Below are 12,614 nucleotides of genomic sequence, written 5' to 3' on the forward strand. Positions count from 1 at the left end.
CATGTGTTCTGTATTGTATAGCTTGTTTTCACCACCTGTGTATTATTTGTATGTATGGAGGATGTGCAGATAAATGCTTGTGTTATTGTAGTGCCTGTTTTATTTGACAAATGTAGTGTGGCCAATAGTAGAATTTTCAGTCAGCATTAACTGTGGTACATGTGTACAACATTTATATTTAACTTGAAATTTTCATAGCATCTAGTGTGTATAATATCACATTGAGTACTATGACTCTTCAATAATCATGTCAATTATTGTATTACAAACCTACTGTTTGCATTTGAAGTTCATGGCTATGTGCTCAAGGGTGGCCACTGTTCAAGGAGTTGTTTATACGTAAAACTTTTAAGTACAGATTATATGTATTATTTTACATTATCTATACCCTTAGGATACTTACGCCAATATGGAGTAGGTATGAATGTGTGGTGTGTGTAGTGTGTGTGTGTCTGTCTGTCTGTAGTGTGTGTGTGTGTGTGGTGTAGTACAGTATGTACATGCATGCTACACATGACCGTGCTGTGTGGGTGTGGTACATGTGTTGCATGTAGTGTACGCATGTCTGTACAATTACGTAATTGGTGTAGCTAATTTATATCTGGTTCTGCTCTTGTAGGATAGTTTCTCCAATTTGGACTTGGTATGAGACTATGAGTACATACATACATATATACATACCTATGCACACAGATGCACAAGTAGTTATATGGATGTACATGTATCATACAGTACAATAGTAACTGTACAGTAGGGACCACAAAGGAGTAGGTGTGGCCCATGAAATAATATCGCCCAAAAACCAGCCTTGATTTCCCCTAACGATGATCAAGCAGTATTGGTTAGGTGAAACTAAGCCCAAACAAACTTTCAGATCGACCCGAAATGCTTTCAACAAGTTGCTACGTAATTTTTTTTAGTACCATACCTGTTTCTCTGCCCATACAAAAGTCTCAATAGTAGCAGTGGAATTTATCCAGTATTTCACTAACAGCAGTGAAAAAGTTGTAATTGCAATTTCATTGGCTAGAATTTATGTTAACAATGTAGCATCAATTAGTGTTGACACGTGTTTATAGCACAGCACGCGTGTATGCAGTATGGTATTAACTGGGAATAGCATGGGAATAGCAGTGAAATTTGGGATAAATACCACTCTTGTTGTATTGGAAATGGTAAATTTCACTCGGCTTTGCCTCGTGAAATTTTTCCCCACTCCAACACAACACTTGTGGTATTTATCCCAAATTTCACTGCTACCCATGCTATTACTAGTACAAATCATTCAACAGAATTTTCTAGTGACTGTCTGAATTACTGATGCCTTCAGACAAGTGTAACTTAATAAGGCTACGGGCTTAATTTTTTCACTGTTTGACATCGCTTCTGCCCAATAGGTGCCTTTTGGCATACCGCAATGCACACAATGCATTCTTCATGGACTTACCAGTCTCCTCGTTTGTGTGCCATTTATCTTTGCTGACAGCGAAAGGTGTCGATTTGGTGGTAGCACTTGATGGCTTCCCTTTGAAACGGCATCTTCTGTATTTTTCATAGTGGCTTAATTATGATTGCAGAGGTGCTTTTCAAACAGATCTTGATTTGTACTGCTGTGTAACGGGTTGGACATAGCTGACAGTGAAGCGTAATGGATACTTCGCTTTTCAGACAATAATTGATATAGCTGTGGTGTGCAGTGCCATTTCAGATGCGGTATGCATGGGTTCACCAGTCATAATAAAATTATTTACAAAAAAAGTTAACAAATAAGTACACGAAAGAAATTGGAATTTTCTACTAAAGTAGGGACCATAGCACATCGATAAAAAGTACTGAAACAAGCTGGAGTAGTGCTTGATATTAAATCACAGTAAAACAATAAGAAGTGTTATATCCCTACTGTGCTCAAGATACCGTAACGGAAATGCACAGTAGGGATATAACTAACACTTCTTATTGTTTTACTGTGATTTAATATCACGGACTACTCCAACTTGATTCAGTACTTTTTTTTTGTCGATGTGCTATGGTCCCTACTCTAGTTGAAGATTCCAAATTTTTTTATGTACTTGTAAGTTTTGAAATACATGACCATGCATATGTGTGTGTGCTGTGTGGGTGTGGTACATGTGTTGCATGTAGTGTACGCATGTCTGTGTACATGTACATAATTGGCGTAGCTAATTTATATCTGGCTCTGCTCTTGTAGGATAGTTTCACCAATTTGGACTCGGTATGAGTACATACATACATACCTATGCACACAAATGCACAAGTAGTTATATGGATGTACATGTATAAGTTTTGAAACAATCTTCTGTTATTGTGTACTGTACTAAGACATGTATGGTAATCTTTCCTACATATGTACATGCAATGTGTATGTGGTGTGGGCAGTACATCAAAATCCTTAGTCTTATAACATACATATGAATATAGTCAAGAGTTCATAATATATAATAGTTATACGGGCACAATGTGGAGTCTATGAAATTTATAAATCCGAAGGCCCGGGCTGTAGCGCACGAGCGAAGCGAGGGCGCTACTAAGGGCCTGAGGGTTTATAAATTTCATAGACTCCACATTGTGCCCGTATAACTGCTTTAGACTCTATTTCACATTACACTCAGATTACTTACCTCATCCACGGCTGTTTCTGCTGTAGGCTCTGCAAAAGCAGCTGGTTTTCTTACGATAATACTAGCGCCATGGCAACTAGACGTCCTCACGTGACAAAATAATCGCGCTTGTTAAATCACTGCACGTGAACAACGCATAGCGATTGGACAAACCGGATTTTGAGCATATGTTATATTGTGCCTGAAGGCGTGGAGTATATGAGATTTATTACCCATCCAAAACAGCCTAAATAGAGTCTAAATATACTGAGGAGAGTATCGTACTCTCATATACCCCTGTAGAAGGGTGTATCGTGAAGTTATGACATAACACTTCTGAGTTTGCCCGTTTTTCTTTGTATAATTAATGATGTCATTAGTTGAACATGGTATCGATTAAACGCGTGCCTAACAGCGTCGCTAGCAACCAAATTAACTCCAGCTCTAAGCGTTTCTCACCGAACTGCAATTGTTCCTTCATGGGTTAAGACTGCTTCGTAGGCATTTCTTGCTAGGCCATTCGTGAATACGGCTATCCTGAGCGTTGCAAGTGTGAAATGGTGCTAACAATTCTTGTACTTTTATGGCTGCTCAAATGTCACAAACCACAACATCTTGTCGTTACATCATAACTTCACGATACGCCCTTCTACAGGGGTATATGAGAGTAGGATACTCTCCTCAGTATATATATATATTAATACAACATCAATATCGTGTCCTGTAGAAAAACTCCAATAGCAGCTTGTGGTATATTTTTGATATACTACAGCAAACTAACCAATAGAATTAGTATATCACTTGTACATTTGATATATGCGTCTGATTGGCTAAAAAAATTTGATAGTGTTTAGTTGTTTAACCAGTTAGGCATGTCCGACTTGTTACCATAGTAACCAATATCTGTTACCCAGCAACAACACTGTTGCCTAGTAACCGTTGCTAGGTAACCACTACTGATTGTAGAAATGATTTTGACACCATAGCGATGGTTGCTAAGCAACCACCAAAAAGCATGTAACTAGGTCAGGTTTACATTTTGTTGCCTAGCAACAGTTGCTATGGATTGTTGGACCGATTTTCAAGAAGATTGCAGGCTGAAACGCATGTGCATACTCCTTGAGCATGCTAACCACAAGGAATTACTTACCAGTACTAATAATGGTGTAAAAACATTAGAAATTGCTGTTACTGCTTCCAAGTGAGAGACGAGATGTTGTATTAACATATTATACTACAGATATCATGGTATTCGAAATATATACCAAAAGATATACAAACTTAGAAAAGATGTTATAGTGCGAGGCGAACTGTAGTATAACATATACATATATATTATGAACTCTTGATATAATGTATATATGTACGTATGTCATAAGGCAAATATTATACAGTTCCAGCTTGCAACAAATGTATATAGTAAATCTATTTTATTCTCTTTAAGCTACAGCACAGTACTATAAATGTGAGGACATACAGTACAGTATGTACATGTAGTATTATCAATAATTGAGGGCATCCCAAGTGAATACAAAACACTGTTCAGTTGAATGTTCTGTTTTACAGATAGATTATAATTTTGTGCAGAGCATGTGTCTAGTACTATATATCATAGTATGTATATGAAGATTATCAGTATCACTGTACACTGTCATTGTAAGAAAACTTATTTATTTGCTATTTTGCATTTCATGTCAATGCGTACTAGTAAGGCTCAATGATTGTCTGCTCAATGATTAGCTCTTTTTAACTTTACCTTCTTGGGTGTTTTAACTAATGTACATAGTATGCATGTAAACTTCATACTTTGTGTATAGTCCAATTTATTGAATGGCTTACTTATACCCACAGCCAATTACTTATATATACACCCTGTATGGTAACAGTGTCTCCAAGTAGTGTCTGCACTACTATAAGCGTGTATTTCACTTTTAATCTCCTAATCTGCACTACTTAAGGTCTATTCAAATGTTGCTGGGGTGTAATAATGTATGTATGTACGTACGTACCTACGTACGTTATTAGAGTTTTGCAAATGTTATGTCATAATTTATAGTATATAACTCAACAGGATTTGGCCGCGTAGATTGCCAACTGGCAGACGTAGATTGTCAAATACACCAACTGGCAGCAGAGAACCTTGTCCTAGTGATGAACCACCCGTATGTTTCTGTAATATACTAATGTGTATACAGTGTGGTGTTTGTGCATGTGCATGCAGTAATCCAATAGACTTTTTGTTGTTTTTGTAGTGCTTGTACATTGATTTCCAACTGTACAAGTAGAGCTAGGACAAAGGATTTTTGTGCCAGCGTGTTTAGTTAGCAGCTTTGTACAGTATGTAGTTATCAACAGGCTCTTTATACAAAACATGGTCACTAACATCACTTACAGCTGTATTGCTTATTCTATTACAGTCATTGCGCAACATTGGGAGCACTTGCTTCTTCAATTCCACTCTCCAAGTAAGTAACCGATCACAATGTAGTGTGTTTGTATTTATGACATTTGAAAGGTTATTCTACTTATCAAAGATATGCTGCTAAAAACTTTTGAGAAGGCAAGAACAGGAGTTACTCATACATTTCATTGCAATGAAGTAAGTTTATCTTCCTTGCTACATTTTGGTGAACAGTATGATATCTTGCCACCTACTTCTAGGCTTTAGTTTTTATCTTATGTAGTAGACTTATGTAGTATCTTATGTAGTATGTAGCAGCCGCACTTGAGTGGTTAAAAAATTATGATTGTCTTTTATTGTTGAATAGGGGTTGAGCTTAAATAGTCACCACATCAATTTTTGAACGATGGCACGTACATACGTATTGTTCAAAAGCATAGTCGTCTCACGGAAGTGTGAGCAATTACAAAACTTACTAATTAAAGGGTGTGGCACCAGTTCCATTCACGAGTATTCATCCCAAACAAAACGAGATGAATACTCACGAGCAAAACAGGTGCCATGCCCCAAGTTTTTTAATCACTCTTGCGAGATGACATTGCGTTTGAGCAGTATTGGAATAATGCTGTGGACACTAGTGATGCACCGATACTACTTTTTCACTACCGATCCAATACATTTGAGGCCGGAAATGGCTAATACTAATACTTTTCCCCACAGGCATTTCTCACAAGAAACAGCTAATAATAGTTAAATAAATCAGCTTTCTAAACACTTTGCCAATCTCATCGACTGCAGTTTGCTGTGTATCTGGCTATCAATTACGTGAAGATAATAATAGTTTATGGTTTCAATGAATCTTATTTCGTGGCTTACTGCTGTTTCCAATAATGCTAGTAGCTGGCTCCTTTTAAGGAATTCATGGCTTAGAGTATATAAGCTCTTCTTCAACTCCGTTTGATGTGCTATGTACGCTGCCATCTTTAAAAGTAATTAAATGATGTCATTTACAGTATCGGTTGGTATCGGGCATTTATAGCCTTACCAATGCAAGTCCGATACTACCTAAATAGGGCTGATGCCAATACTAGTATCGGTATTGGTACTAGTGTTGCATCGATAATCGGATCGGTTATCAGAAAAACCATGTATCGGCTGTGTTTTTTGTATATCGGTATCGGATCAGCGCCATGATGAAAAAAGCAGCAGATACAGATATCATGTATGTATTTAGAAATACATGCTCGTCATGTTTACAAATGCATCGAGTCGCATATTCCTGCATTAAAACGTTGTTATTACTGCTTCATTGTACTGTCAGCTGTTGTTGTAGCAATACTGCTGCTATAAACAAGTTAAATTGACCCTTCATAGTCAAACTTCTAGTAAAAATTGCTACAAGATAGGCATGCTTTGCTGTATCGGATCGGCTATCTTTATCGGCTTGAAAATATTCTCCAATATCGGTTATCGGAATATCGGCAAAATCCCATATCGGTGCAACACTAATTGGTACATCACTAGTGGACACGGTACACTGTACATACGTACATGTTTGTACGTATTGTACAATAAAATTATGCCGCTGTTCTAACTGGAATATGCACTGTAGAGTATATTCACAAAAAGGTTAGGGTTTTCCACTCAAAAATAATCAGCATTACATATTAATTATCGATGCCATGGTAGCAGTCAAACTCAAACATACCATTAAATCTGAAATGCTTATGATGAGTGTCTATCATACAGTATGATAGTACTGTATAGTAGGGACCACAAAGGAGTAGGCATGGCCCATGAAAAAACATCACCCAAAAACCAGCCCAGACAACAATGACACAATATTGGTTAGGCAAAACTAAGCCCACACAAGCCTTCAGATCGATCCGAAATGCTTTCAACAAGTTGCTACAGAATTTAAATTTTTTTTTTTTTAACAGAATTTCTAGTGACTAATTGACTGAGTAACTGACTGATGCCTTCATACAAGCATAACTTGATAACGGCTAAGGATATGGGCTTGATTTTTTCACTGTTCAACGTTGCTTGGGCCCGAGAGGTGCCTTTTGGCATACCGCAGTATGTACAATGCATTCTTCGTGGACTTACCACTGTCCTCCTTTGTGTCCCATTCATCTTTGCTGACAGCGAAAAGTGTTGATTTGGCGGTAGCATGTGATGGCTTCCTTCGACTTTGTAACAGAAATTGTTCGTATTTTTCATAGTGGCTACTTTGATTGTAGAGGTGTTTTTTGAACGGTTCATGATTCGTAATATTGTGTAACAGGTTAAACATAGCCGACAATGAAGCGTAATAGATACTTCACTTTTCAGACAATGATTGATATAACTGGGGCGAGCGGCGCCATTTCTCCCTTTTTGGTATGCGTGGATTGCAGAGGTGCTTTTCAAACAGTTCTTGGTTCGTAATGTCGTAATCGTACAGCGAAAAGTGTCGATTTGGCAGTGGCACATGATGGCTTCCTTTGACTTTGTAATGGAAATTGTTCGTATTTTTTATAGTGGCTACTTTGATTGCAGAGGTGTTTTTTGAACAGTTCATGATTTGTAATATTGTGTAACAGGTTGAACATAGCCGACAATGAAGCATAATGGATACTTCACTTTTCAGACGATGATTGATATAACTGGGGCGAGTGGAATCATTTCTTCCTTTTGGTATACGTGGATTGCAGAGGTGCTTTTCAAACAGTTCTTGATTCGTAATGTTGTGTAACGGGTTGAACATAGTCGACAACAAAGCGTAATAGATACTTCACTTTTCAGATGATAATTGATATAGCTGGGACATGTGGTGCCATTTATTTCTTTTGATGCAGTAAGCGTGGGTTCACCAGTCATAATAATTATATTTACTGAAAAGTTAACAAATGAGTACACAATAATTTTGCACAGTAGGATATAACACTTCTTATTGTTTTACTACAAATAAACTCCAACTTGTTTCAGTACTTTTTATCAATGTGCTATGGTCCCTACTCTAGTTAACAGTTTCAAATTTTATTGTGTACTTGTGAATTATATACGGTAGCAGGATTTTGTACCGACTAACTGATTAACCGATGGTGTCACATAATAATGGGTAATGCTATGAGCCTGGTTAGTTCTTGGTTGGGCCAGAAACACATCTTTTGGTATCCCAAGTAGTACTAATTACATGCAAAGTTACTTGTTTTGGTTGGTTTGAATAATGTTCTGCTTGCTACATGGTAAAAGCTACAGATAAGTAAATTTTCATAGTACAAGGACATATCGGTGTACAGTATGTAAACGTAGACATTAAAGCGATTGTGACACAAAATCATAACCTTTATACTAGAAGTGAACAGCAAAGGTGAGTTCATACGTAGTAGCTCCTGTGTTCACATATTATTTTAACATGTATTGACTAAAGTAGGGATTAAATTTATACATTAGGTATAAGTTAAGGTTTACCTTCTTTTTATTTGTGGTAGTATAATGAAGATATTGTGGTGGAGATCACTTTTGCTGATAAGCCCATGACGTCTGCATTCATTAAGTTTCTAAATGCTGTCAAAAAAGATAAAGGACATATTCTTACTGCACTGCGGAACTTGCATTCAAGAATCGCAGAAAGGTTGGTGTCTTCAAGTAGACCTGTTTAGTGTCATTCAACCTTGTCATGAATTGTTTTCTTTCATATAGATATCAACGATTTAGTAGTTTTGATCAGCAAGATAGTGAAGAAGTGTTAAGATGTCTGCTTGATGGGATAAGAACAGAAGAGATAAATGTATGTACTGTGTGTGTTCTGTACATGTTTGAGTCTGTTGGGTTGAGATAGCTACATGTAGTAGTGAGTACTGTACAGCTAAGCCTCTTCTTCCAAATTAAGGACACATTTGTAATAAGGACAAAAGATTTTGTTCCCTGACAGGTCTAGCTTTGTATACTTATATCTTTTATAACCAACACTGTCCTTAGTGTTTACTATATAACAGTCTCTATCTCTCTATCTGGAACATACATACGGTACAGCCACAACACAGCTGCAATGCAAGTATGGATAGTTTAATCATTACAGTGTTACATTGTATTACTATACTAAGAGCGTAGCTGGTCTGGTTTCTGAAATTGCAATGAAATTCCACTTTTTGCTGAAAGCCAGATACTTATCCACCTTTACCATTGTGTTAAAAGAGTTTTTTGACACAGAAAGAAAGCAGTTTAGCCTTGCCATACCAACTTAAGGCTGACCTGTTTCAAAACTGTGTGGGGGAATGTATGCTATTTTCATCATGTAGCCACAAAGCAGACTGGCTATGTTCTCACCACTCTAATACAGTATATAACAGGGGATTTATTACGTCTTGCTGAAGGCATGCAAAAAGCTTAGAGTGTCACATGGCTTCTTTAATTGACCAATGTTGTTCTAAAGTCCATATTAGGAATAGTAACAGTAAACGGGAGTGAACTGTGCATGTTTGTGGCTAGTTAACATGTAGGAATTAAGCCATACCACAATCTATACTTCACTCTCCAATGTTGCAAGAAGTAATAAATTCTCTGTGGTACCTTATAACAGACCATTACTGCTGTACGTAGTTTGACTGTTAGTCACTCTACAATAGCAAGACAATGAAACACACAATTTTCCTAGCACCTGGCTGTACAAATGCACACGTTTTGTACCACACGTTTCAGTTGAACGCTGGACCTGTGATGTCACATACAACCACCCTAAAAACCAATATCCCATACAGTTATGTCTGACACAATACACCAAACATGTTGTCCCCTTCCATTTTTCAGGGGTCAAATATTGATACATTTTTGTGATTTTCACAATTAAAGTTCTTTTTTTTTGAAAATTCTACTCGTACAGTAATTTGTTACTAGCTAGTTATTCAGTACACTCTTGTTGGTACCAGTGATATTAGTCTGGTGCCACCAGCTCCTTCGCCAAAAGTGAGGGTTTGCAGATACTAAATCATTTCTACCACCCAGATTCAGTAGTAGCCAATTAATGCGCGCCAATGACGAGTTCACACAGAAATTGCCTTGGCAACACAATGCTTTTGTACAAATTGAAGGGAATCGTATGATGTAACAAGTAGTTATGTGCGCTGTCTAATTAAATTCTATTTTGAAATGGTTTGGTACTTATTTTACAAATTTCACCAGACCCTTACTTTTTGCGAAGGGGCGGGTGGCACCAGACTACAGTGATATGTGATTTTATGTAACTTTTAAATTGAATTGTTTTTTTGGTTTTTATTATTTTATATTTATTTTTTTATTTAATTTACCCACAAGAATAACTAATTTCACACAATGGCTAGACTCTTGTAGTAGTGTTTGCATATGTACATTTTAGGCTACTAGAGAAGAGATAAAAGTGGTAGTGTCAAAAATGGAGAAGTCTTCAGATGAAAAGGAAAACCTAATTAAAAGTTTGTTATGTTTAGCAGTAGTGAGTGTGCAGTAATTCATTCTGTCACAAAGTCTCCTGTACTACTGCAGTGTATGTATTGGCTCCCCATATAATACAGTGTAGTTACTGTTACATTTGTTACCAAAACAGCAAATTTGTGAAAAAAGGAATGATAGAAATCATTGGTGGCAGCCAAGAAGTGGTTGCAGTGATGATTCACATAATTACATCCGTATGTTGGTAACCACCTTTAAATTTACCATTTGTAACTCTGGGGGATTTTATGAATGTTCTATTAGAATGACTGCTCTATTAGAGTACTTTTTTAAATTGTGTTTTTCTTGATACATGTTTGATTTTTGCAGTATAGCTTCTAACATGCAACTGTAATGGTTTAAGCTGCAATGGGTAGACTATGCACACATCAACTTCCAACTTTTAACTTGGTCCCATAAACAGTGGATCCTTTGTACAGTGTATCCTATGGTTGTGGTGAATGATCGATCGCTTTTACTAATCTAAATCACTCAATATTTTTGCATTATAACTTTACTCCAATTACTTTCAAACTATAAAGACTTGAGCTATAGTAGTAAAGCTGTTTCATTGGTAATTATGTTTCTGGTTGACCGTGTATTCTTGTCAAATACTTCATCAGCAATCATCAGTGAAAACCTGCAGGAAATTGGCATGGTAGATATGTGTGATTTATATGTGATGCGCTGAACGAAAACCCCACTAGTTTGTTCCTTGTTATACAGAGTGAAAAGCCAATGGGCTGTCAACATTTCAGCCTTACAGAATAGTTGTGGAGTTATAGCGATCGATAGCGAGGTGCAAAACAATCGATTTGTACTGTGACTATATGGAAGAAAATTTACAGGCGCTCATTTTATCAGTCATAACTCACGAAGGAAACAAGCTATGGAGATAGGACCTGGCTCATTGCGTTCACAATGAATTTGGGGCATTCAGCAAGGTACGGCTTTTGCCCTACATACAACTATGCATTTAAGCAAAAAGACTGTTTAAACTTAGAAATGGCAATGTTTACATAATATATTATCGCAATGTGAACAAACGCCCATAACTCACATTTGCTTTATGGCACTGAAGATATTCTTACTCACCATTAACTGGCGAATCCGTTGGTCACTTAGTTATCTCAATTCGACCCTTGTTTTGCGGTTTACTAATTAAAACATGCGTAAAATTATTTTTGTAGTACGCGTTTTTTACCCAATGTATTTCAATGCGATTTTTCTCAAAAGCAGAATTATGCAAACTAGTTGGGTTTTCGCTCAGTGAGTCACATATACTCTACTATACTGGTTCATTGTTGCTTTTTTGTTGAATCCCAACCACCCACATCTAAAACTGGATTACAAGTTTAGGAACACAATTACCAGTTGAAGTGGTCTAACGTATCCACATATCAATTTTCAACCTATTTAGTTACATAAGCGGTTTACCCTGTAAGTGTGACAACAAATTGGTCATTTTCGTGAACTGTTTATCGTATTCAAACCAAACCTGGTACCAGCTTCTTGTATGTGATACAATTGGATAATGCATTAACGTTTATGGCAGTTTTTGTAAGTTAAAGAGAACCGAAAATAAGCCAATGTGGGCTTGCATCTCTGGGGTCAAATTTTGCATGTGATGGAGGATGGAGGATGTTTCACAGTCAATATCATTTTGTTTTGTATGTAAAGGTATTGCGGAGCTACGTACACATGAAAACTGCATTAATGTTCTAACTGTAACACACTGGTGTAATGTGGTGGCTTTTAATGGACCGCATGGCACACTACCGGGTTTCATAATATACACTGTAACTTGTTACTATAAAGGTAATGCTACGTATTTGCATATGACATAGCATGTTACATTTATAATATCCTCTAATAACAAAATTATGTGTAGTGATATTTTACAAATAATTGTGTGTCAATTCTGAAATAAATAACTGTATGATGTGTGTTTTGTGAACATACACACTAGAGCATGTCTATTAATTTTTATCTGTAGGAACTCAGAGGAAAGCCTTCAGGATCACTACACTTGTTGATACAGTGTTTGGTGGAAAGTGTATCAACACAGTGATATGCAGAGAATGTTTAAATGTATGTGTGACATTGTTATCGAATGGTGTAGTTTTTATTTGTAAATTGTCTTT

At 36.8% G+C, this 12,614-nt stretch overlaps 1 protein-coding gene across 8 annotated transcripts in view; it reads left to right on the forward strand.

The window, feature by feature from the left end:
- Nucleotides 1–12,614, forward strand: part of LOC136259014 (ubiquitin carboxyl-terminal hydrolase 45-like) — a 41,812-nt gene that overhangs the window by 12,274 nt on the left and 16,924 nt on the right. For 7 of the 8 annotated variants that reach the window (XM_066052413.1, XM_066052418.1, XM_066052417.1 and 4 more), the window contains 10 exons: nt 395–418; nt 620–643; nt 2,210–2,233; nt 4,690–4,780; nt 5,036–5,083; nt 5,134–5,217; nt 8,496–8,638; nt 8,707–8,794; nt 10,379–10,454; nt 12,467–12,561. In XM_066052413.1, the coding sequence (XP_065908485.1) occupies nt 395–418; nt 620–643; nt 2,210–2,233; nt 4,690–4,780; nt 5,036–5,083; nt 5,134–5,217; nt 8,496–8,638; nt 8,707–8,794; nt 10,379–10,454; nt 12,467–12,561 (697 nt within the window). The remainder of the gene's footprint in view (nt 1–394; nt 419–619; nt 644–2,209; nt 2,234–4,689; nt 4,781–5,035; nt 5,084–5,133; nt 5,218–8,495; nt 8,639–8,706; nt 8,795–10,378; nt 10,455–12,466; nt 12,562–12,614) is intronic. The other variant, XM_066052415.1, reaches the window with a different exon arrangement.

The sequence above is a fragment of the Dysidea avara genome, chromosome 6, assembly GCF_963678975.1.
Source record: "Dysidea avara chromosome 6, odDysAvar1.4, whole genome shotgun sequence".
Taxonomy (NCBI): Eukaryota; Metazoa; Porifera; class Demospongiae; order Dictyoceratida; family Dysideidae; genus Dysidea; species Dysidea avara.